General features: G+C 52.1%; 1 protein-coding gene across 1 annotated transcript; it reads right to left on the reverse strand.

Annotated features, from left to right (window-relative positions):
• Positions 1-1953: 1953 nt before the first annotated feature.
• ADRA1D (adrenoceptor alpha 1D) lies at positions 1954-20918 on the reverse strand. The gene is made up of 2 exons (XM_031434199.2): positions 19599-20918; positions 1954-3384 (listed from the first exon to the last, which is right to left on the reverse strand). The coding sequence occupies exons 1-2, from the start codon at positions 20713-20715 to the stop codon at positions 2783-2785; spliced, it is 1719 nt and encodes a 572-aa protein (XP_031290059.2). The 5' UTR covers positions 20716-20918; the 3' UTR covers positions 1954-2782.
• Between the last annotated feature and the right edge of the window lie 5799 nt (positions 20919-26717).

The raw sequence follows: 26717 nt of genomic DNA on the forward strand, positions 1-26717 counted from the left end.
GGGCCGGCAAGGAGGTGCCTCCGGGATCCTGAAGATTCAGCACCAGTGGCCTTGTCATGCCTGTGTGGAGTAGAGGAGATGGCTTTGCAGGCCAGTGGGCTCATATTGGGGGTGTCTGGGGAATCATCCAGGGGAGGGTGAACACACATATTTGAAACTAGAGACAGACCCTTGGGAGCCATTTATATACAAGTGGTCACGGAGATGATTTGGAGTGGATGAGACTGGGTGGTGAGCTGAGATAAAGAAAACCCCGGGGGGACACTTAAGGGCATGGAGACGTGCCTGTGCAGGAGGCAGAGAGAGAAAGTGTAGTCGGGGGACCAGAAGATCCCAGGCGTGTGGCTCAGTCAGGGAGGAATATTTCATGAAGCAGGGGGCAGCCCCCAGTGTGGACTGTGGCAGAGACAGAGGGGCGGGGACTGGGGAAATAATAGGTCCCAGGTGACTTGCAAAAGCAGCCCTGGAGGATGCTGGGACAGAGGCCCTGGAAAGACTGTGGGAAGCAAGAAGGATGGGTGACAAGAGCCCAGCTGGGGAAGGAGGGCGGGCTGGAGCTGGGGCCTTGGGAGGGAAGTGGGGATGAGGCTTTCTAAGGAATCTGGCGGGGGGATTGGGCAAATGCCAGTATCCTTGGAGGCTTCTGTTCTTGTCACATCTCACAGATCCATCCTCCTTCCCCCTCATAGACTCCTTTGGGCCCCACCCCATCCCTTGAGGGTTGTGTAAAGGCATTCCTGCTCCCATTTTGATGGGTACTGAGAGTCTTCCCCATTCCCTCAGTCGCCTTGACACTTCACAGGGACCTCCTGTAGACAACAGCCTCATTTTAAAAATGTGCCTCAGGAACAGTCTAATCAGAGATGTCGGCAGGGCTGGGGCACCTGGGGGCCCAGGAAACAGTGCAGTGAATGCATGTCTTCCAAATGTCCCCAAATCATTTTGCAAGAGGCTCCCTATTCCAGAAGGGCTGTTGTACCCCTTCCATTCCTCCTGGCCACCCTAGGGCTCTTTGCCACGTCCTGAGAACAGGGTCAGCAGCTCAGTGCTTTACTGACGATTAGATCTGGGTTGCTGGATGCACTTGCTGTGGCACAGCCTCTCTGGGGGCTGTGTAGCACCCCCACCGTCTGAAGGCTCGGTCTGGTGTGGAGGGCACGGGAGAAGGCAGCTGTGTGCAGAGGGCCCTGTAGGCAGGAGTCAGGAGCTGAGGCTTGAACATCAGATAGATTTTGCTGACTGATCATCGAGCCTAGAAAAAGTACTGGGCAAGCTGCTGACCCTGCCCGCCTCCACGCCAACTATTATCCACGACAGGGAGGTCCCCCGACCCAATCCTTCTGCTGACAGCTCCCTCCCCACCCTGCTCCCTTGTCCCCACTCTTGACCTCCTGCGGGCTCAGTTGCCCTGGCAGGTGGGAACCAAAGTTTGCCCTGCTCAGAGACCCTCCCCTGCTGTTGAATCTGCCTGTGAGCCCAGTGTTTAATCCTCAGTGACCCTTACTTGGATGGATGGATGGATGGATGTGGTTGATATTATCCAGCTGAGGACTGAACTACCTACAGTCTCTTGGGAATATGACAAGTGTTGGACATTTTACCCAAAACTAACAAGCATTCTTTCTAGGTAGATATCTCTTACTCACCATGCACTCCTGTCTACTTGGGCTCGTATATTTTTCATGTAATGTTTCACCTATTTAACTGATGGCCACCGTCCTCACTGAGGCCCTCAGAGCAACACAGGTTCATCTGGGGAGACTGGCAAAGGGAAAATTTGTACTTATGATTACTGTTTGGTTGCCAAGACTGGTTGTATGAATTTTAAAAGCCAACCTGAGTCCTTTGGTTATGCTAAAAGTCCCAAAGGACAGCAGCCATCAGTTAAAGAGACAGTTAGATTGAAACTAGAAAGGTGAACACAGACCCAATCTATTCTGTTGTGGTCTTTAGTACTTGAAGGATTTTAGGGAAAAAATGTAGTTCTTTATGGTTTGTATGCTAAAGAGGGACAGTTTGCACCGTTTGGACAAAATAGAAGTTCTCTGACCAATAAATATGTCTAAAAATGACAAAGCTCTCCCCATTTGATGGCTCTGGATCCCAGGGAGAAATGGTGGGCACAGGCACAACGAACTATATACAGAGTGTAAACAGTAAGGCCCCTGGGAAGACATAATGGGGGCAGGGCCAGGTATGCAGGGAGGAGCCTCAACAGAGGGGAGTGGGCCCACTGGTTAATACAACAGGCTTCTAGCGCGGTAACCCAATCTGCCACCAAAGCTTATGGGTGGCAGTGGCAGGTCCACTGGATTCTTCCAGTCGGCAGTAAGGAGAAATTGTGTCCGTTGAGAAGCGCTGGCCCCACTGAGTTTTCCCCTAGGGGAGGCATTGTGGGCAGCCAGGCAGGGCCTCTGTGTCCTTCCCTCCCCAAGAGGAGGGACAGGGCTGCCTGACCATACTTGGGGCCATCTACCCTGGGTTCAGGGCATGGACAGGGCAGTGTTTCTCAAACAGAGATTGGAAGCAAATGGCCCCAAGGAGCCCGCAGCCCCTACCTGGAAAGGGAACTGGGGGTATTTGTGTCCAGTCGGGGTGGGGGTGGGGGGTTCCATCACTTTTCACCCTTTAAGGGCCCCACCCCCACCTCAGTTCCTCAGGGATGCAGGAGAGCAGATTTCCTGATCAGTTTCTGGGTCCCCGATTTTCACCGGCCTCTTGAACAAAGCCAGCCTCCCTCTCCATACCGTTCCTCCCACCGCTGACATACTCCCCAGGGTCCTTAAATATCAGTTTCCTGGAGATGGCTGTAGTCGGCCAATTTATAGGCCTGGCAGGTGGCGCCCTGGGCCACGTCGTGGGGGACGCCTAGGGACACAGTCTCCACCTCCGAGGGCAGGGCGCACGTGGCCTCTGCGCGGGGCGCGCTCCCGGCGCGGATCTTGTGCGACAGGCTGGAGACCTTGGCGCGCAGCTGGGTGGTGGGTCTCCGGAATGGCCCGAGCAGTCGCCACTCGCGAAAGGCACGGGGCGGCTTTCGACGGCCGACGACGGGGGCCTGCACCTCAGGGGTGCCCGGGGAGCTGGGGGCCGAGGGCGCGGTGAGGGCCAGCGGGGCGCAGGGCAGCGGGGCGCCCGGGCCAGGGGCGCAGGCGGGGCGTGGGCCGCCGTTCCAGGCCCGCCAGTGGCGGCCGGGGTCGCGCCAGAGGGGGCGGCGGCGCCGGCGGGGGCGGCACTGGCAGCGCAGGAGGCGGAGGAAGGCGCGCTTGAACTCGCGGCTGGAGCAGGGGTAGATGAGCGGATTCACGCAGCTGTTGAAGTAGCCCAGCCAGAAGATAACCTTGAAGACGCCCTCCGAGGGCTTCAGCTGCGGGAACAGGGAGCCTGCGGGGAGCAGAGACGCCGGCTGATTAGATGCTCAGGGACAGGGGGCACGGGCAGCCCTTGGTGCAGAGGGGCCACCCTCCCCACGCTACCCCCACCCCCACCCCTTTCACGGGCCCTGGCCAGTTATCACCTAGCGGCCCTCAAGATCTCTCTCCTCCAGAAGTCCCGCACATAATTTGAGGGTGTCCATGAACTTGGATGAGGAAAAACAGTCACCTTCAGTTTTACTCACATTTATCTGAAACTGAGCATTTCCCTCCAATGGAAGCAACAGAGCAGAATTAGACACAAACCATATGAAATCACTGTTTTGTAGCTCAAAACTGGTACAATATTGGCAGTTTCACATGGCTCAACTTAATAGTAGCAGCTGCCAAAGAGATTTTCCTACCACATTCAGTGGTTGCAGATGTTTGGAAACACTGTCTCTGCTCCTCGCTATCTGGAAATGTCAGTCATTAGAACGCACCGCTAGATCTTGTGATTTAATGCCTTCACGTGGAAGCACATTTATTTCTAAATCCCAAATTTCACTTAAAATATTTGGACAAAGTTTTCAATGAAATTGGTTTCATGTGCAATCTTTTGTATTTTATTTTATGCATTTGAAAGAGTGACTGAGAAGGGCTCCACAAGGGCTTCACCGGACGCCCGGGTAGTCCCTAGCACACAGAAGGTAAGAACTCCTGAGTGTAATGTTGACCAAGGCTTGCCCCATGCCAGGCACTGTGCTGGGCTCACATCAAACATGGCCCTGCTCCCTCGGTAGCAATGTGGACCAAATATCATGGGAATGAGGGCAGGGTGATGGTGATGGTGATGGTGATGGTGATGTTGGGGTAGGGGGCTTCCAGGGGTCTCAGAGGATGGACAAGAGCCAGGCAGGATGAGGAAGGTATCAGGGTATCAGGAATGGAAGGGACAGGTGGGCAAGAGGATAAAAGTTTGGGGCCCGAAGGATATGCTCAGAAAACTTCATTTGGGACAGATGTTCAAGGGCCTTAAATGCTGGGAAGTTTGGCTTTTATGGGTAGTTAGGAGTCATGAATATTTTTAAGCAGGCAAGGGAGCTTAGAATTGAGCCTCAATAAACACAATGCCCATGGGCTGTTTGAATGCAGAACAGTGGGGCTGTCCCAGTGGAAGTGGGAAGTGGTCAGGGAAGGCTTCTGGGATGGCTTTGCAAGGAGGCAGAGTGCCAGGCAGGAGGGGTGGGGGCACTGGGGTCTGAGCTGTGTCATGAAGACCCTCCTTCCCACAAACCTCTCCTCCAGCTTCCCCATGATGGCCCTGAAGGAGTCATGTCTCCAAAAGGCACTCAACACAAAGGCATCATCCAGGAAGCAAAGGCCACTCTCTCACCCTCACTCTCAGCAGCAGCAGGGGTCAGGTGTAGGGGGCAGGCATGTCCCATCCCTGGCAAAAGTTGCAGGTGTCAGCCAGGCTAAGCAGACCAGGGGGAGTGGTCCTTGACAAATCATGGGACTTGCTTACTCTCTTTTTTGTCCCCAAAGAAATAAGAGCAGGGTCCCCTACTGGGGAGCAGAGGCACCACACCCCATCTTTGACCTGGGGGCCCTTGCATATTACCCATCTCCCATCTGGTGGGAATTCCTGGTACTAAGTAATGCTGTGGAGGAAGAGGGGTGTCAGGCAGCATTGCATGGCACAGGCTTTTCAAATCTTGGTCACCCAGCCCTGAGCAAGTTATTTGGCCGTCTAAGTCTCACTTTCCTTGTCTGTGAAATACAGACAACAGTATTTCTCTGGAAGGGATTTTGTGATGATTTATAAGTTTCAGGGTATAGGACTCAGCAAGTTTGTAATAAATACTGGAGTCTGTTCACCTCCCCACCACCACCTATTTCTCTGGCTTTTGGGAAAGGAGACCTTAGCCCTGGGTAGGCACTGTGTTCCCAGCTCTGAACAGTGGCCAGAAACAGAAGCCAAGACCTGGTGGGTTTAGGGGAGGCTGGGGCATCAGAGTATCTTACGGAGACAATTTCCCTTGGGAGAAGTGTTGGGCAGTTGTCCCTTGAATGTGGGGGACACCAGGTTGACCTCAGCCTCCAGGAAGGCAGCCTTCCGAACAGCATCCCTCAATGGCTGCAAAGTAAGACAGAGTGCTGAAAATAACTTCCTGACTCAGGCCACAATTCTTTTATATTTAGCCCAGGATGACAAATCAGTGGACTATGCTTTCAGCAGCGAGCCTGAAGCCGGCCAAAGGGCATTGTTATCAGCGTGGTTTTGATTCAGATTGGTGGGCAACGTGGCATATCGTAGTTTGCCCTGGGTCTTGTTGTAAACATTAATATTTTAACTTATGCTCAACCAACCTATACGGAAGCCTGCTGCCAGCTGAGAATTTCTTACACATAAAGGAGCTGGGATTCAAATTCAGCCTTTCAGCCCGAAGTTTTTCCTACTGTGTTCTGCTGAGGTTCTGTCTTACTTTGGGCTTTCCCAGAAGTAGACCCTTGAGACAAAGATTCAAATGCAAGTTGTTAATTTGGAATGTAAATGAAATATCAGTAGTAAAATGTGATGAAGAGAGGGAAGAGAAGGAAGCCAAGAAAAGGAGAGTTAGTTAACAAGTTAGTCACTGCTGTGGGCAACTGGGGTGCAATCGCACTAGGAGCTCTGGGAGACCGTGGGGAACAGGAACCTCAGAGTTATCTCAACAGTGGGGTGAGGGAGGCGGGGTATCTATACACCCATTCCTGTCAGTCAGCTGCTCCCTCAGGGTGTTAATTTTCTACAATTTCTGCCTGCTGTATGGATGGACAATGAGGATTTTGCTGGTTAGAGAAAGCCTCAAGCAAAGAAATCCAGGCAGCTGCTGTGGTGGAGGGTGACTTGTTGGAGGGGGCTGTGTGGGGAGATGGGGGGGGTGTGGGGAGATGGGGGGGTCACCAACAGCATCTGCCACAATTTTGTTTCATTTGCTCTCTGCCTTCTGTACACAGACATCTTGCCTGGAAAATACAGACGTCTGTGTCTTGGGCTCCAGCTTCCAGAGGCAGCCGTTCCCAGGAGACTTTTACTGTGTTCCCTTCACATACAGCAGTTCTGAGCCTCACACCTACCTCCACCCAGAGTGCTGCAGTCTGCCTCCTCCACTTCCTTGCACCCCACCTTACTCTTTGCTGCCTGCCTGCCTGTCCCAACATTCTCTCAACTGCCCACAGCCTCTTTCAAGGATTTCTGGGTTAGGGGTGGGGAGATGGTGGGCACTTCCCTCTCCTTTGCCACGGATGAGGTGGGTAACTGCCTTAATGAGACAGGAGGGAAAGGAGCAGGGCACAACCATTAAAAGAATGACACAGCAATTGAGGAGAGGACATAAACTGGTTAGAACCAACTAGGCTCAAAATGGCGGAGGATTTGACTTCCCTTAAGCCTCATTATGTGCTCATTGTAATGTATTAGCCTGCTAAATGACACACCCACAGGTGCCATGACAGCCCCGAGGCTGACCATAGAAGGCCCAAGAGCAGGCAGGGACCCAATTCCAGAAAATCCCTGCCCCTTACCCCAAATAGTTGGAATAATCCTCCCACTTGTTAGCATATGAAATTACCCAGCCCGTAAAAAAATGAAACACCCTCGCACCCCAGGGCCTCTGCCTTTTGAGACGTGTATCTGCCAATGGGATGTGTATCTCCTAGGCCGCTCTCACTTTCCAAGACGATCCCATCTCCTGGGGCCACGGCTCTTGCCTTCTGAGGCAGCCCACACTCTGTCCATGGAGTGTGTATCTTCCTGACTAAACTTGCTTTCACTTTACTCTGGCTCCTTCTTGAATTCTTTCCTGCATGAAGCTAGGGACCCTCACTTGGCAGGGTGCGTCCCAGGGACCATCCTCGGGCCCCCATTTCTCCTGCAACACTGTAACCCTTGAGGATGCTCGCAGGCATTATCCCTGCAACACTGCCCTGCTGTAGGGGCATCAGTAGACAAGCCCCTTCTCAGCAACTCCCAACTCTCTCCTCCTCCAGCTCCTCTGAGTTACGGCTTTTCAGGTTGGCCATCTGTTTCGCCTATCTTGCCTTCTCATTCCTCTCCAGCTGCCTGGCACATGCCTCTGCCAGTCCTTGGAGCCCAACTACAGGAAAGCCTCAGTGGGGACGTGGGGCTCTGAGACAAGGCCCCTGCCTCCCAGTACCTGGCAGCCCCCTCCTCTGCCCCAAGTTGCCCCCCCCCAACTCCCCACTTTGTCTGCAGCCTTTCTTGCAGCGTAAAGTTCAGCTGTGCTAACTCATCTTGGCAGTTGTCACCAGAAACAGAGCCGCTCACAGGACACCCTCCCTCAGCCTCCCACCATCCGGGCACCCAGCACCACCCCGTTGTTCTCCCTTCTCTTGTGAGTCCCGATTCTCTTCTGTCTTCATGTGCATCAGCCACGTGGCCACACTGACTTCTCCTTGCCTTCTGGCCACAGCAGGCTCCAGTCTTGTCTGTGTGCTTTTGTACAGGATCATCCTGTAAATCCATCACTGTACGTCAATAAAAAAAACTGCAATGTTCACCACCCCATACTCCCCACCCCCCTCAACTGGGGGGACTCTATCCTTGGCCCTTGTCACCTTCTCCTGCACTAGCCAAGTTATTCTTCATTTTGTCTAGCATCTTTCTCCCTGCAGTCGGAGTCCATGGGGCAGGACTAGCGTCTGTTTCACTTGGTGCTGCACTTCCACTGCCCAGAAGACCTCATGAGCACCCTGAACACACAGTAGGTCCTCAGTTTGCTGAGTGAGTCTCTCTTTTCTAATCTATATGTCCAACTGGTCACCACGTCTAGTGCATTCCATTTTCTCCCCAGCAGGGTCCCTCCCTTCACCTGCTTCCTGAAACCTTTGCTTAGTCTGGCACCTCATTTTGTTTACAAGGCTGTAAAAGCTCGCCAAGGGGTCCCTTGTCCTCTCTACTCTGCACACAGCTGCCAGAGAGTTACCGAAAAGAATGGTTTCTCTCCTTTCCCCTCTGAAAGCCGTTAGTGGCGTCTAATGGCTCCGAGGAATAAACCCAAATTTTCTCGTGTGGCATTCCAGTCTTTTTAGGACCCCGTGCTGTCTTCAGCTTATCTCCCTCCAAATTTGGCCACACGCAGCCACAAGCATGTCTTCCCCCAGGGGCTGGGCTCCTTCCGCCTTCCTGCTTGGCCCCAACTTCTCCCAAGTGCTTCCTCCCACCTCTCCCTCCAGCCCAGGTCAGGTGTCCGCCCCCACCAAGCCTAAGTTAGGTGCCCTTTGACCCCTGCTTGCATTTTAACAAATACAATTTGTTACTGCTCTATCTACTCTCCTAGGCTCTAGGTTTCTTGGGGGCAGGGATGGGGTTAATGATTCTTTTCATCCCAGCCTCGAACACAAGCGCCTGAGCCAGCGCAGGGGCTGTAAAACGTCTGCTGAGTGAGGGAATACGTGTCTGGGTGGGTGTGGGTAGCCTCCCAAGTGAGGAGGAAGGAAATGGGAGCCCACGCTTGCTTTCTGAGTGTTCAGGACCTACCAGGCTCCACGCTGGTCAGGCTAAGGACAGACTTTTATACATAAACACAGCGTCCAGGGATGGCGAACATCACTGGTCAGCAGAGGAAGGACTTCTCCTCTGTCAGCAGGTAACCCCTCGCTATGGCATGCTGGCTAGGCCAGGCTGGCCTAAACACTGGTGGGGAAACTAAAGGCAGCCTGTGAGGTTAGGGGGAGTGTTCGCAGCCTGGTCACAGGCCACTCCCCTCTCCTAAGGAACGGCAGTGTCCTGGCCCAGGAGGTGCCGCTGAGATGCTGGGTGGGGCTGCAGCTGGCCAATCTGGCCAAGCCTCGCTGAGGAGTGACAGTGTGGAAGCCAAGGGGTGGACGCTGTGATCAAGAGCCCTCTTCTGCCCTTACCAGAGGGAGCTTGTTCTTGGCAGAATATCAGAATTCACAGGCAGTCCTGCTCATAGCTTGCAGCCAACCTTGAAATATCAGGCTGCACCCCAGCCTTTCTCCTTTCCCACTCCCTCCATCACCAGTGATTTTTCCACCCACAGGCAGCTACTTTCTCTAGCCAGAAAGAAACAGAGGGGTTAAAATGCCATGTTCTCTTGGGTATTCAGGTCTCTTCCAGCCAGCAGGGCTCAGAGAGAAGGAATTCCTAGCCCTAGACCGTCTTTCTCTCTCCCAGTTCTTCCAGCCACTCACTCAGTGCCTCTGACTCTGGAACTCAACAGCACTTTCCCCAAGAGAGGCTGGGAAGCAGAGGACCTCTTTGCTATATTCTAAAGGGTCAGATGAGTCTCTCTAATAAGGCACATTTGAGCTGAGACCTGAATACCCTGTGAGGAAGTGAGTCATGCATCTATCTGAAGAAAGAGAACTCCAGACAGAGGAAGGGGCGTGTGCAAAGGCCCTGGGGCTGCAGGGTACCTGACAAGTTGGAGGGCCACCAAGAAGTTAGGATTGCTGAAACAGGAAGGGGGAGGGAGAGAATGTAAGAGATAAGGCCCATTTTGAGGCAGAAATAATCATGGAAGGCTGTCAGGAAGAGTTGACCTGAATAGGGTGCAGGTCTTAGATGGATTGTGAAGACATGGAGGGATCAGTTGAAGGTCCTGTGGGGCTAGCTGTGCCAAACCAGATCTCTTGAATTCCCTGCATTGCCAAGTTCCCATGCAGAGAGGAAACTGGTGGGTCCTTGGGCTCAAGATGGGTAAGTTGCAGATCAGAAGTCCTTTGGTGCCTCCATGTTTGCCTTAGGATCCTTGACCTCTGTGGGGCTGACCTAGAACTACTTGCCTGGCCCTGGACACCTTCCATAGCTGTTGGGATCGGTGGGGAGGGGCAGTTCCCATAGCCACAGAGGCTGCCTGGTGGGGCCCAAGGTAGGGAGGTGAGTCACTGACCTGTCCAGTGTCCTACATGTGCACCCCTATTTCCCCCTCAGCTCTTTCTCCTCTTCTCCCTTCTTTCTTTCCACCTTCCCTCTCTCTCCTTTCTTTCCGCTCTTGTCACTTCTTAATTCATTTACTTCCTGATCTGCGGCCTTGAAGTGGCCTCACCCCAAGTTCTGAGTGCCCAAGACCGAAGTCCCTGCCAAGTGGCCCTTGTGCTCAGCTGAATAAGACTCTGATCTTAGCATGAACCCCTCAGCTCTGTAGCCACACTGACAAATGGCTCCTGAGTCTGGGCAGATCAGTGCTTTTACCAGAGGTGAGAAGGTGGCCAGACAGGGCTCACTCTGTCCAGGAGTCCAAGCACTGAGCTGCTGGGGCACTGCCCACTAGGAAGCCAGGCTAATGTTCTGTGGGGTCACCACCTGCAGAGTGAGGGCAGGCAAATCTCCAGCATTCAAGGAACCCCTTTTTAGTGGGCACACAGCTCACAAAGCAGGATGAGGCAGGGCTCAGCTGGGGTCAGAGATGGACTCAGGAACTCAGAGACTTTCCTATGAGGAGGGGGCTCAAGGGCTCTGGGGGTCTATGAGAAGATCAAACCATGCAGGACCTGGTCCTGTCCCGTGGCACTGCTCAGGGCCCTCATGGCCAGGACCTGGGGCAGAAGGGAGCCTGGAACGGAGCCTGGTGAAGGTGTGCAGGCACCAAAGCATTTAGTGAGATTTGAAGCTTAAAACTGACCTTTAACCCTGGCTCCAGCCTGACCTCTGACCTCTGACCCCTGACCCAGGCAGGAAGTAACAAGGACTTTAGAGCCAGAGTGCTTAGGTTCCAAACCCAGCTCTGACATCTAGGCTTAAGATTAACACCAGAATATTTTTTAAAGACCTAAGTAGCAAGAGATATTCTTACAAGAAGGTGGAAAGGAGGAAAGATTACAGTGAGAAGATGGGAACAGAGTGAGGGTGAAGGGGCTACAGGCTGAGGGTGAATCATTTTTAAGAGGCATTGTGGACACACCTCTGTGCTGTGTGAGTGGGCAGAGGAGAGGTGGAGATAAGGAGGGCCGAGCAGTCACTGACAGAGTAAAACCCCTTAGGAAGGAAAGAGAGTTGAGAGAGATCTGAGCCGACAGGGAAGCTGCAGGACTTCCGGCACATGGGGGCTGCCCCAAGGAGGAGGCCTGGCTATGGAAAGGGTGATTTTTTTATTTTAGCAAGTGCTCATCTAGACACCAGTTTGCATTGGTTCACAAGACCTGATTGTTAAATTTTCAGGAACTCTGCAAGCCAGCTGACGTCTCTTTGGTAGCCTGAAACTGACCGTGGTGGGAATAGTGGCATCATGGAAATGGGCAGATACCATAAATTAGCCCCTACTCCACACCAAGTTTTATACATTTAGCAGCACACACTGTGAACCACATGGAGGAACAGCCAGATTCAGGGGTTGGGGTTCACAGAAGTAGGTGGAGGCGAGGCAGTTAAAGACGGCAAGAGAGGGTAAAGTGGTGGATTATGGCACTAGTTGGGGAGGGAGGCCTAACTGACCAGAAGACAAAGGGAGGGGCAGGGATGAGAAGGCTTAGTCAAGGTTGGGGTCAGTGAGCAGGTATGATTGGAACCAAGGAGTAGATGGACTTGGGTGGCAGAGATTCACTGAGGATTTGGGAGGACATAGATGAAGGTGGGCACATGGGCCACGGCATGACCCTGGGAGGAAGGGTGGAGGGGGAAGTCAGGGTCAGCATGGGTCAGCCTCAGGACAGTGGAGCCACACCAATGACTAAGGCAGAGATGAGAGTGGGGGCGAAAGCATGTGACCCCAGTATCCTGGACTTTAATGAATGAGGCAGAGCAATCAACAGTTCATTAGATGTTTATGACAAACATCTGAGCAGGACTTGGGCCGAGGTCAAGACCCTCAGGGGAGGAAGGATCTGTGCTCGTCTGACAACAGAAGTCCACCCCATCAGTGGCATATTTTTCTTTTACGCCCCGCCACCCCCCCACCCAATTTTTTTCCTAGCTCTGTCCATGAGTCAGTGGCCAACTTAGTATCAATGCACAGCCAAGAGCTCAGATTGTGGTCTTTAAATTTTCATTTTCCACTAAAAGAGACCACTTTAGAGAAACAGTCCAGGGCAACAAAAAGTACAAGCTGAGCCTGAAACATCTCATGAGACCAGAAAACTCAAGACTCTGGGTTGTGCCAAAGGTCCCAGGAGCCAACGTGAAAGGTCACTCATTGGCCAACCCCCCAAAATGATCGATGTCTGTAATGTGTGACAGCTTTAAAAATCACTTCATCACGTACTTAAAAAAACCCCTATTGGTCCCCTTTGGAAAGACTGCTAGGAAATTGACTCTTCTCTTGATAAAAGGGAGTACTGAGCAGTTCTGCTTTTTTTATACAGATGTTATTTCAAGTGACCAAATAGCCAGTGGCGAACTGTTTTTAGAATTTTTAGTCTACAAATGCAGGAGGAATGACAGAATTTGGATATCGCCACTTTTTAAAGTGATATAATGGGTCCAGCCATGGTCAATGGCTGCTAAAACCAGCAGGTGAAAGGCTGACGGGACATTTTATCATGGACAGATGGGGCTGATCACGTCTGAACCCCTGATCAATCTTAACATCACGAAAGGGAGGAATTCTTGCCCTAAGCACTGAACTTGAATGTGATCAAGCCAGTTTACAGGAAGTACAGGGAACAGGGGGACACATTAAATGGTACCATAGGGATGCAAACTGCGGACTGGTGGCAACTCCTTCAAGACAAACAATCTGGTTTCTTGACCAAATGGTTGAAAAGGAAAATTTGGGGAAGGGGAATCATCAATCAAAGAAACTGAGGAGGCAATTCAACTGCATGCAATGTACGTGCCTTTTTTGGACCATGATTCAAACAAATAAACTAAAAATGTGTGAGGCAATCAGCAACATTTCAACATTAAGATATTTGTTAAATTAATCAATTATTTTTATGTGTTATAATGGATTGTGGGGTTTTTTTTAAGTTCTAGAAATACATACTGTAGAATTTACAGATGAGCTGATACAGTGTCTGGGATTTTCTTCAAAATAATAAGCAAGTGAAAAGTGAGTGGGGACTGGAATGAACCGAGCCTTGGGTTGATAGCAGTTGAAGCTGGTGGTACCCAGGGGCCATCACACTGTTCTACCTACTTATGTATATGTTTGAAACCATCCATGATTTTTTTAAAAAGAAAAAAAAAAACCCTAGTTCATTGCTTGTTCATAATAATCACTAAATTAATGTTAGCTGTTATGCTTAAAAAAATTTTAGGTCACATAAATGAGGTGGGGCACACTCAGTGCATCACTAGGGAGAGGGGGTCCTGCTTTACACAGAGGGTGGTATGCTAAGTGAAATACGCCAGTCATAGAAGGACTGCAGGATTCCACTTCTAGGAGGTATCTGAAATAGTCAAAGTCAAAGAATCAATGAGTGGAATGCTGGGGGCTGGGGGCTGGGGGCTGGGGGAAGGGAGGACCGGGGAGTTGCTAATAGCGGGCATAAAGCAAGATGAAGAAATTCTGGACAGCCTCGTGCCTACAGTGACCGATCCTGTGCACTTAAACATTTGTCAAGAGGGTACATCGCATGTTAAGTGTTCTCACCACGGTGATACCACTGCTACTACTACTGCTGCTACAATCGAGGGCTGTGCTTTGTCACCCAGATCCTTGGAGTGGCAGGGTGTGATGAGGCGGTGGGTTCTGCCACTCTTTCCCTCTGCACACACACATTGACTGAGCACCAACCATGTGCCAGGTGCCACAAAGGCACAGATAGAAGATGTAATGCCAGCCTCTTCTTTAGGCTTTTGGGCTTTTGGGCACAGTAACGCCGTTACCGAGGACCTGCTGCGATGCATGCCCTGCCTCTCTCCCTGCATCTGGGGATGCACACGCTGAATGCACCCTCCACACCCGCCTGCCAAAGTGTGCTTTCCAGTCTAGACACCAATTCCTCAACCTCCTCTTGCCTCCTCCCGCCTTTTCTCCTTCTTTCTCTTTCTCACTGTCACCTGCGCGCTCTCCCTCTCTCTCTCATTAAGCATAAGGTACTGACAGTCAGGTTTACAGTGTGTACATTTTATAAGCACAGACGGATGATGTTACATGTGTATACACCGATGTAGCTACCACTCAGACTGGGACATAGAATGTTCTCAGCCCTTCAGAAGGTTTCTTGGCCCTCTTTTCTAGGCAATACCCTCCGTCCCCATGACACACTCACACACGTCGCCATTGTCTTGATTTTTATCACCATTGCTTTGCTTTGCCTGTTTTTGAACTTCAGATACACAGAATCATATGGTACCTATGCTTTTAATTTCAGATCTGGTTCATTTTGCCCAGCATACTGTCTGTGAAATTCATCCTCATTGTTGTGGACATCGAGTTTGTTAATTTTCCTGGTCGGGCAGTAGTCCAGTCAATGAATACACCGTGATTTATTTATCCATTGTCCTGTTATTGGCATCATCTTGTGACCCCTCTTCTCATAGACTCCACATTTCAGGTCCCCCAAACCACAGGACACCCCCAAATACCTCCACTCCTCCATGCCTGCGTATGTAGTGTTTCCTCTGCCCTTACAGATAACAGCATGTGTGAGAATGCTGATGACCACAGTCCACCGTGACAAAGCTAAACGCAGAGTGTTTGGGGAGCACGAAGAAGCACCTGGCTAAACCCAGGGCTGTTCAGGGAGGCAGCATTATCACAGGGCCTAGACTGATAGTACAGGACGGAGGACAGATGGCTGGGAGTGGGGGCCTGAAACCCTGGCTGGAGTGTCCTTGTCCTGGGACTTCTATCACCTGCACACCTTGATATGTATTTGGAAGGGGCCCGTGGGCTCTGAGCCTCTGAGCCTCTGAGGCTGTTCTGTGTGACCCACACGTTCCGGAGGCTGACTCAGAGGCCAGTGAGGCTCAGTGACCCACCCAGCAAAAGAGAGTTGGGAGTGCAAGCTGGGGGTCTGCCTGTGGTCACTAGGAATGACAGGGCTGGGGCTGTCCTGTGTGTGTGTGTGTGTGTGTGTGTGTAGGTCTCAGTGGACAGGTTACCTCTGGGCATGACTGGGACACTTGCCAGGCAGGCCAAAGCCAGACTCAGTGAGGTACTGCTGCTAGGAAAACATCAAGGGAGATGTGGCCCCTGGAGGGGCCTGGGAGGGGAAGGGAGCCCTGCAGGAGCTGGTGCTGCCCTCCCCGCCTCGCTGCTCGAGTCTCAGGGCAGCCATGTGGTGTCTCAGGCTCATGGAGACACCGTGCCTGCTTCCACTTACCCCACAGGTGCTCCTCACAAAGAAACAGAGATGTGGGGGATGACCCCCAGTCCCTCTCTGGGCCCCGAAGGATTTCAGGTGCCCCAAGTCTGGGTGCCAGTCTTTCCTGCCCAGCACCTTGGGCCCCAGAGGCCCCATGGCTCGGCACACCTCATCTGTGTCCCTCTCTGCTGCAGCTCTGGCTTGACTGGCATTTCAGGTTTATAGTTGATGGTTCAGGACCCTGTGCCAGTGTCCCTCTGGGTCCCTGTGCCCCCTTCCTAAGGCTCTCAGTATCCTCTGAGCTTTTGGGGCTGCTCACTGGCTATGCAGTGGCTGGGGCTCCACCCTCCGCTTGGAGTGTGTGGGGGTGTTGGGGAGCACCTTGGGTCTGCTCGACAACCCCCAGATTGTGGCCCTACTGGGTGCCTTCATGGGAACCAGGGCCTGGGAGGAGGGAGGTACCACTCTGCCTGGCTGCCCCCTTTTCTGCCTCCTGGTTCTTTCGAAGTGGGTGCTCCCCAAAGCTCCTTCCCCAGCCCTCTCTTCTCTTTGTCCCTCTGTCCTCTTCCTGGGAGACTGTACCCCACACTCCTGCTTCTGCAACTGTATCCATCCCTGGCCCCCTTATCTAAGTTCCCAACATCTTTCACCTGTAAGCACCTACTGGTACCTCCCATCAAAATATGCCAGTCCCTTGCATTCCACATTTCCCCTCAAAAAGTTGCTGCTCAGAATGATCCCTATTCCTCCAAAGATGCCTCTCTCCTCCCAGACCTGGGCCCAGAGCTGGGAGGGAGGGTGTGTCAGGACCTCCTGGTCCCCTCTCCCTCCTGCACAGCCCTCAGGCCGCTCCTGCATCCACCACAGCCTCTGCCCTCCCATCTCGCTGCTGCCCTTGCCCTCTGAGCCCCATCACGGCAGATCCGAATACTCCGTGTCCCTGCGTGGCTCTGTCCTGCTTGCTCATTACTGCCAGATTCCACTCAGTCAGTGGCCCTGGGCTTGGTTCCGGGACGTGGTGAGATGCCCTGGGAGGCTGGGCACAGCACAGACTGGTAGGAAGGAGGAGGCAGGGCGGCGTGTTCCCACGCCGCGTGAGGAGCAGCAGCGATGGAGGGACTGAGAAAGAGCAGCGTTTGCCGCAAGGGCAGAGGCCATGGACGGTTAGGGATGACTTTCTGAAGGAGGGAGACACGGGCTCTTAACCTCAAAAACCAGTAGCCTTTTGTGGTGTTGACTGTAACCATGAAAAACTGGAAAAGCTGAGCAGGAGACTGCATCAACACACCCTGGAACACGCGCAAATGGAACACTGCTGCTGGAACGAACCAGAATGGACGAACCTCAACGACAAAATGCTGGGTGGAAAAGGCAAACTGAAGACCGATATGCGTGGCGTGGTGCCATTTGTAGAGATCTGAAGGACACACTAAACAATACTGTTTATTATTATGGATTCAGGTGTTTGTGGTAAGAGAATAAACCGATGTGTGGGAGTGATAAACACTGGATTTATCTCTCAGGGGGGAGGGAGAAAATGACAAAAGGACAGGAGGAGGGGACTCCGTTGTGTCTGTGTTCTATTTCTTTGAAAAGAGGGAGAAAAGAATCTGAGGCCGATATGGCGAAATGTTATCATCTGTTCAATATGGGTGATTAAAGATAGACGGACAAGTGATATATTATTTTCTCCTTCTCTGGACATTATTCTGTAACTCAAATTTTTAAAAGAAGTTAAAAGAATGTAATAGGAGGTGGTGGCATGTTATACCCACCTCGATCATTCCTCACATGGGGCCAGGGTGAGCCAGGGGGCAGGGAGGCAGCTGAGGGCCCCTGGAACAGGTCACAGCTGTGGTTGGTGGGTGGGAAAGGAACCTGGGTGGTAGGCTCTAGATCCTGGGTGCATGGGTTTCTAAAGAAGCAGACACACCGACTTTCTCCTGCCTGCCTATTGGCCACCTCCTGTTCCACCTGTCCCCCCTCCTTCCCCAGCAGCCTCTGGCTGGCTGATTTTCAAGTTGGTGATTTATTTCATTCCTTACCATGTATTTATGGAGCATCTGCTATAAAAGCAACAGCTCAGACTGCACTCACCATGTACCAGAATTATACTCACACATAGCATCTCCCTGAGGTCTCACCCCAGCCCTGCAGGTGGGTATGACTACCATCACTGCCATCCCTATCTTACAGATGAGGAGACAGAGGCAGAGAGGCTCAGGGATTTGCCAGAAGTTACACAGCTAGGAAGGGGTGGAGCTGGGACTTGAACCCAGGCTCTGGCACCAGAGGCTGTGGTCCTCTCGGCTGTGCTCTGTTGCTCCTCATGTGCCAGGCACCGTGCTGGGCACTGGTGATGACATAGCTGATCCAGCCCTGCCCTCACAAAGCTGCCGGGTCAGTGGGGGGAATCACACACCAAATCAAGCAACATAGACATGTGATGACAGTTAAGGAGCCACTAAAAGAAAAAAACTTCGTGCCAGAGGGAGAGAATACAAAATACATACTGAAATTGAAGGAAGAGAAGAGGGAAGGCCGCTTTGAAGTGGGGACATTTATGCTGAGACTTACAGGATGGGGAGTTAGCCCGGAGGAGCTGGGGAGGGCGGGCCAGACACAGGGACGAGCAAGTGCAAGGGCATGAGCTTGGCGTTGGCAAGAAACCAGAAGAGGGTCAGAAGGGCCTGTGCGTGCAGTGAGCAAGGGGCAGGTGGCAAAGCCATGGGGTCAGACGGGAGGTGGCCCATCACTCAGGCCCTTCCTTATAGGAGGGGGACCACATGTCACAGTCCTGGTCTGTGCCTGCTGTCCCAGTGTAAAGATTCATAATGTCTCATTTTGGTCCGGACATAACAAACTTGACGGTCACCCTATCATAGGTTGTGGTACAGAGTTTGGATTTTGTTCCCAGGACAGTAGAAAAGCATTAAGGGGTTTTAGAAGAGAGCGACACTCGAATTTATAATGCATAAAGGTCACTCTGACTCCTGTGTGGAGAGGGCCTGCAGGAGGGAGCAGGAGGGAGGCCATTGTCTCTTTCCTGACTCAGCTGCAGAGTGTGGAAGGAGCAAGGCCTGGGAAAGACAGGGAGATCCGGTTTCGGCCAACTGAAGTCGCAGCCATGGGTGAAGTGACTCCGGGCAAATGCATCCCCAGAGATGCTGTTCCCCTTGTCCTTCCTGTGCCTACTCAGTCCCAAGGCTTCCAGGAGGGGCCTTAAGGAGTGGGAAGAAGCCCCTGAGGGCAGCTGTCCACCTCCCAGGACTACAGGGAAGCCGGTGAAAGAAATAGCAAAGTTCTCTGGAAGGGGTAAAGGACTCAGTAAATTTAAAAATCGACGACGAACAATATTAACTTTCCATTTGATAAAATGCCCTTTCCCTTTCCTTCTCAGCCCCACACAGCCCCCCACATCCAAGAGGAGATTTCAGAAGTGAGAGCCCAGGGGGCATTCACAGATACCAGCTGGGGAGGGTCTCCCAGGGAGGCCAGCTTCCAAACCGAATGGGTGCTGGGAGAAAGCAGGTGGCTTCCGGTGCCTGCTGATGTGCAGCTGACTGGCCCACGAATGAAGGTAGGCCCACTCACCCTGGCACCACCTCTGGGGGTTGGCATTTATATCTGGGGGTACAGGGAAGGGGAATATGTGGACAAGCACATACACTGCTCACAGCATGCTACGGGCAGATGCCAGCACAGATTTCCAGTTACCTTTTATATTTAGAGGAGGTGGGAGCAGAAAACAAGCGAAGAGCTTGTAATGGCAGTGAAGAGTGGGAAGGCCAGGAAAGTTAGAAGTCCATAAAACAAATTCTGCAAGCATGAGGAGCCTCTCAGTTGTCTTCCTGCAAAACAGCACATGCGCGCATGCCTAAGAGACCAGGCAGGTTATTAAGTAAACCTTCGCTCAGGTGGCAAGTCACCCTCCACTTGGGACGTCCATCCAAGTCCGGTGTCAGGAAGGGACAGCCACAGGCTCAGGGAGGAAGGGAAGAGGCTGATGGGAGAAGGGTCACTCACCCAGTGGCAGGACGAAGAAAAAGGGGAACCAGCAGAGCACAAAGACTCCCACGACGATGGCCAGAGTCTTGGCCGCCTTCTTCTCGCGGGAGAACTTGAGCAGGCGCACGGACAGTGAGCTGCGGAAGGTGTGGCCCTTGGCGCTGCGCCTCCTGCCACGGGCCGCGTCCGAGCCGGTGCTTGCGCTGCGACAGTGGATGCGCAGCACCACCTCCGAGGCCTTGCCCCGCTCGCGCTTGACACCAGCCTCCAGGCTGCGCGTGGTGCTTCGCGCAACCACGTACACGCGGCAGTACATGACCACGATGACAGCCATGGGCAGGTAGAAAGAGCACAGGGAGGAGAAGACGGCGTAGCCCGCCTCCTCCGTGATGCCGCAGAAGCGCTCGTCCGGGGGCACCGGCTCCTTCCAGCCCAGCAGCGGCCCCACGGATACCACGAGGGCTATGGCCCAGAGCAGCGCCAGGATGGCGGCCGCCTTCCGCTCGGTCATGATGGAGGGGTACTTGAGCGAGTGGCGCACGCCCACGTACCGGTCCACCGAGATGGTGCAGAGGCTGAGGATGGAGGCTGTGCAGCAGAGCACGTCCACGGCGGCCCACACGTCGCAGAAAGCCCGGCCGAAGGCCCAGAAGCCCAGGACCTCCATGGTGGCTGAGAAGGGGAGCACCGTGGTGCTCAGCAGCAGGTCGGCCACGGCCAGATTCACAATGAAATAGTTGGTGACCGTCTGTAAATGGCGGTTGCAGGCCACGGAGAGGATGACCAGCAGGTTGCCTGCCACCGCCGTGAGGATGAAGGCGGCCAGGAAGACTCCCACGCCCACGCCCTGCGCACTCACCACCAGCCCCCCGACGGCCGCCGTGCCGTTCACCTCGCCGCCAGCGCCGGCGCCCCCCGGCTCCCCCGCGGAGCTCCTGTTGTCCTCGCCGCTGTCCGCGCCCACCACGCCGCCGCCGCCGCCGCCCGCGGTCCCCCGCACGCCGTCCACTGCGGGGCCCTCTGAGACGGCTGACCCGCCCGCGCCACCCCCGCCGCCGCCCGCGCTGGAGCTCCTGGCGCTGCTGTCCGAGCGGGATCCCTCGAAACTGACGCTCAGGAGGTCGCGGAAAGTCATCTCAACGCGTGGCCGTCGGGGGCTGGGCCCGGGCGCAGGACGAGCGACTGTTAGGGCGGGGGGTCACTGGGCATAGTCGCGGGGCTCTGGCTCTAGTTTGGCGCGCCGGTCCCGTCAGGATCCTGCCCCAGTTTCTGTGACGTGGAGCGCAGCTGCCCTCGAGCACAACGGGGCCGACGGGGCCGGCGACTGGGGCTCCCCGAGGCCGGCCGCGGAGTGGGACCCAAGAGCCGGGGCTGGCGACGGGCGCCGTTCTCTGAGCGCGCCTAGGCGGCCAGGCGGCGCAGGCTGCGGCCACTGCGGCGCTCACTACTGGGCGCGGGGGGCGGGACGGAGGAGGTGCAGCGCTGGGGAGGAGGCGGGGAGGGGGCGGCCGGCGCCGAGGGACCTGGCGCCACACTTGCCGGAAGAAGGGGCTCTGTGCTTTGGGAGAGCCACCGTCCCGGGGTCCCCAGGGGCGGCGGCGCAGGCGCGCGCTCCGACCCCGCAGCAGCAACCCCCGCCGCACCGCGGGTGCCCACGTCCGCCCTCTCGCCTCGCGGTCCTCTCCCGGCTCCCTCCCCCAGCCCTCTTGGGTCTCCTCCCCCTTTCTCCTCAGCTGCGTCTCCCTGCCTCCCGCCCTTTTCCCCAGCGTCTCGGGTCACTCGCTGGTGCCCTTGGGCGCACCGAGCGTAGAAGGTGCGATGCTCGAGTTCCCCAGACTCACGGCTCCGGCCGCCAGAGTGCAGCAAGCGCGTGGAGGCTGCAGACTGCCGACTGGACCGCGCCATGCCGCGCCGGGTCGCGTCCAGGGACTGCCTGGATGGATCTGTGGCATCTCCTTACTTCTCTCAAGGCACTGGATAAGGGAGAGTCTCAAACACCTCTGTACAGTGACGTGGCGTGGAGAGCCCCAGGAAGGGTCGAAAGCTTTGCGGGCCTGTGAATGGGCGAAGGGACAAGAAACTACACTTACATGGTTACAGTCTTCAGATCCTGCCGAGGACACGTCGGTCTGTCTATACCAACTTCTGCACAATTACTTTACTCCATATTGGGTGTCAGAATAACACTTCCTATTGCTATACTAAGTAAGTGGCCTGGTTCTAGGGCGGGAGGGTTTAAGAGCTGGAGGGTGGGAAAGGCCACTTGGTGGAATGGTTAAAGCAGTGGGGGGAGGGCAGGCAGACAGTCTGGCTCCAGACTCAGGCTCCACCCCTTGCTAGTTGACCTCTTTGTGTCTCAGTTCTTCATCTGTAAAATGAGGATAACAGTAGTGTCTGTCTATTGACCTGAAGGTTAAATGAGTTAATATGTGTTAAGGCCCTGGAGTAGTGCTTGCTGTTAGCTGAGTAGGTCTAGGCAGGGCAGGATTTGAACAGGGAGGATAGAGAACAGCAGGGTTTGGAGCTAGTGTGAACCCCGGGACACAGGTAGAGGGGTGGGTTTGAGGAGCCTCCTGTTGACAAGCAAGACTGGACAGGGGGAGACAAAAAGAGACCATTTCTTTGGCCAACATAAAAATACTAACCAGGCTGCTATGTGTCAGGCCATACCAGACCCTCTGGATGGCAGAGGCGGGGAGGAATTGCAGGGAGGATAATGCCACCGAGTAGGTGCAGGATGAGAAAGGCTTGAGCCATGCCAGGGAGATGAGGACCTGTTTGGAGAGGTGTCTGGGATGGGGTGGAGAACTCACGGCTTCAGCGCCCACTGGCGATGAATGACATCTCAGGATGTCTGAGAATCCTAGATGAGAAGGTGCTTTGGAGAAGAAGCATAAAATGGGGGAAATGGTGAGAGATGAGTAGCCCCACTTCACACTCCCTCCCCAGCCCAGGAAGCCAAAGCTGTTACAGCCATAGCTCTTCCAAGGCCCCCGGCTTTCCTATATACATCTTCCATCTTTTACTTGGGTCTTTGGGAACTTACTATGGAGAGTTGAAATGAAAGCAAGGTGGCTTATAAGGATTTCTTGGCAGCTGATCAAAAGTAAAACTTTGGGTTTGGGCTTCCTTTCTGAAGGGGAGGGGCAGGGGGTTCTGGAAGGAGAGGCCGGAAGCTTCTCACAGGGGAGTGTCAGTTGGCAGGCTCAGTCTCTGTGACTAGTTGCCATCTCACAGTGTGGGACAGGGGTACCCCTGGTGGAGTACATCTCACTCTGGGCTTGGTCAGTTTTCAGGAACAACTGGGAATAGAAGACATAGTTAAATCTGAACTAGTAGGAAACTACTTGACAGGTGTCACATAGAAATCTGTGCTTGATTCTGGCCTAGAAAGCCAGCATAAGGCTGGCTGGAGGTATATTTGCCAGCAGGGTGAGGAGGCATTGTGGATAGGGTGCCTGGAAGGAGATGGGGCTACTTCACTGCATCTCAAATCTTGGTCTGCCAGGGGACTTTGGAGATTCTAGAGCTCTAGGGGAAGAAAGAGGGAAGGACAGGAGTAGTGAAATTGTCTGTGACTTTCCTCTACCAGCTTATGATACTCAAATCTGGGAAGGGGTCACGTTGTTAGACCAGAGAGCCCTGGAGACCTGGCTGGCCCTTGGGTTCTTTGTGATCCAGCAGCATGGTTTCTAGTTTAAGATGGAAAACTAAGCACCTGTGTTTATGTCCTCTCCCTTATGAGACTCCTCTAGAGTGAGAGTAGAGAAAAAGGAAAGATTCATCTTACAGCTGAGAAGTTATATCTTAGACTGATAAGCCTAGACTTCAGCCCTTAAAGAGGAGGCTTGAGGGACCTCTACAAGAGGTCATGGGGGGTTTGAGTGTCCTTCATGACTTATCTCTTGGGCTCCTCCCAATTCTTCTTCTCTCCTCTGTCTCTCATGGAGATGGTGAAGGATTGTCACTTTCAGAGTCAGGGTGCTGAATGTGCCTATTGGCCATCTATGTGTCTTCTTAGGAGAAATGTCTGTTTAGGCTTCTGCTCACTTTTTGACTGAGTTGTTTGTTTTTTGATATTGAGCTGTCTGAGCTGTCTCTATATTTTGGAAATTAATCCCTTGTCAGTAGCATCATTTGCAAAGATGTTCTCCCATTCCATAGGTTGTCTTTTCATTTTGTTTATGATTTCCTTAGCTGTGCAAAAGCTTTTAATTAGACCCCATTTGTTTATTTTTGCTTTTGTTTCCTTTACTCTAGAAGATGGATCCAAAAAAAATATTGCTGCCATTTATGTCAGAGTGTGTTCTGCCCATGTTTTCCTCGAGGAAGTTTATAGTATCCAGTCTTACAGTTAAGTCTTTAATACATTTTGAGTTTATTTTTGTATATGGTGTTAGAGAATGTTCTAATTTCATCCTTTTATAGGTAGCTCTCCAGTTTTCCCGGAACCACTTATTGAAGAGACTGTCTCTTCTCCATTGCATAGTCTTGCCTCTTTTGTTGTAGATTAATTGAACATAAGTGCATGGGTTTATTTCTGGGCTCTCTATCCTGTTTCATTCATCTATGTGTCTGTTTTTTTTTTTCCCTGTACCATGCTGTTTTGATTACTGTTGCTTTGTAATATAGTCTGAAGTCAGGGAGTGTGATTCCTCCAGCTCTGTTCTCTTTTCTCAAGACAGATTTGGCTATTCAGGGTCTTTTGTGTTTCCAAACAAACTGAAAAATTTTTGTTCTAGTTCTGTGAAAAATGTCCTTGGGATTTTTATAGATTTCATTGAATCTGTGGATTGCCTTGGGTAGTATGGTCTTTTTAACAGTATTAATTCTTCCAATCCATGAACACAATATATATTTCCATCTGTGTTATATTCATTTTATTTCATCAGTGTCATTTAGTTTTCCAAGTACAGGGCTTTTACCTCCTTAGGTAGGTTTATTCCTAGGTATTTTATTGCTTTTGATGCAATGGTAAATGAGATTATTTCCTTAATTCCTCTTTCTGATATTTTGTTGTTAGCGTATAGAAATACAACAGATTTCTGTATATTAATTTTGTATCCTGCAACTTTACCAGATTAATTTATGAGCCCTAGTAGTTTTCTCATGTCATCTTTAGGATTTTCTATATATAGTATCATGTCATCTGCAAACAGTGACAGTTTTACTTCTTCCTTTCCAATTTGAATTCCTTTATTTGTTTTTCTTCTCTGGGTGCTGTGGCTAGGACTTCCAAAACTATGTTGAATAAAAGTGGCAAGAGTAGGCTTCCTTGTCTTGTTCCTGATCCTAGAGGTAATTTCAGCTTTTCACCGTTGAGTATAATGTTAGCTGTGGGTTTGTCATATATGGCCTTTATGATGTTGAGGTGTGTTGGGATATGATGCTGAATAAAGTAAAATCCCTGCCATTCTGGGACTTACATTCAGATTGTAGACCGTGCTACCCAGGAGAGTTAGGAGGAGAGCCTCCTCATGGACAGACATTTTGTTTGGGTTTGACATCTGGATCTTGGAGACCCTTTTCAATTAAATCTGCAAAGAAAATTCAAATCTAAAGGACCTGTTTTCTAGTACTTTCCCACTTCAGAATAGTGGTGGGGCCTAAAAGGGTGCAAATACATGCATGTCACTGGAAGACTTGGCTAAAGCTGCCACTTCCTGGAATCAGTTCCTACAAAGAAAATGAACATCCCTTCTCTTCTTCAGCTGCAAATGGATCTCTAGCTCCAACCTGATGTTTAAGCATACAGTGGCCTGACCCTACCCCTGGCTACAAGCTGACCCACAACCTAAGCCTTCCTGATCCCTGTCATTCACCCCAGTTGCAAACTGTGGTCAACAGGGGCACTGGGTGAAGGGGTGAGGGCTCAGTGCTGCTCTCTTCCACCATCCGGACAGTAGAGTCTGGTGCTGCTACCTCTCAGAGGTCGTGGGTTAGGTAGTATGTGAGGAGAAGACACTGTTTCTGCAGAAAGGAGATATGTACTTTTTAATCCATCTTCCCAGCCTTATCCCTATGTCAAGAGAGACTACTGGGGACTAGAGCACCTAGTTATGATTTGATTATTTATGCTAATATTTGCCTAAAATTAACGGAGCTGGAGTTTGTGACTATATCTCTCATTAGGTAGAAATGGTAGAGACTGGGGATGGGCACCAATGAAATGATTTTCCTCCTTGGGGCCTGGCAGGCAGCCCACTGCTCTGGGGACCCTTGGTGTGAATGTTTGCTTTGCAACTGTGTTTGTGTCTGTTCCTAAGAGATATTCTTTTTTTTTTTTTATTTTCTTCAGGAGACGAAATAAGCTGGAGGAAGAAATATATTGAACAAAGCTGGAAGACCCACTAGGGTGGAAAACTCTCAGAGCCGGGCAGAGATTAATTATGGTAGGTTAAAAGCTGTCCTGGACAACCCCCAGACTTCAGTGGTATAGCACAGTAAAACTTTATCTCTTATTTACGCAGCATCCAATATGAGTATACCTGGCTGGGCAGCTCTCCTGGACAGATCTCCATGGGGTGACTCAGGGATCCAGGCTCCTTCCAATGTGTGGCTTCACTGTTTCCTAGAGGCCAGAATTCTCCAGGGCCTTGAGCTGTCTTCTAGATTTTCTATATCCAGCTGCCTGAGAATAAAAGGGGAGTGTGGAGGGTTATGTAGACATTTTAGGAGCCAAGCACAGCACTTGTGTCTAAGCCCATGCCCCCACTTAAATGCAAGGGGGAAATGTGGGTCCACCAAGTGCCCAGGAATAGGGAATGGATTTGATGACCATCCAGCCTACAGGATGTTATGCTGCAGGAAAGCAAGAGTCCCCGGAAGACTCCATTTGGGCATTAACGGGGCAATGCCTGATGGGTGGACTGTGAAAAGAGCAGGTTGATTGGCTGATCTGAACTTCTGGCTAATATTCCATCCAGGCCTAGTGGACACTTTTCATGTGGTTATTCCCTCTAGACCAGGCTCAACTTGCACATTTCCAGTATGGTTTACTGAAAAAGGGAGAATGCCATTTGGGAATGTGCCATTGACAATGACAATTCCAATTCACTCAGCTCTGGAAATGCAAAAGGAACATTAAGGTGGACAGTGGGAACTCAGCTAGCATTGCTTTGACCACCATGGAGAATA

Source organism: Camelus dromedarius, chromosome 18, assembly GCF_036321535.1.
Source record: "Camelus dromedarius isolate mCamDro1 chromosome 18, mCamDro1.pat, whole genome shotgun sequence".
NCBI lineage: Eukaryota > Metazoa > Chordata > Mammalia > Artiodactyla > Camelidae > Camelus > Camelus dromedarius.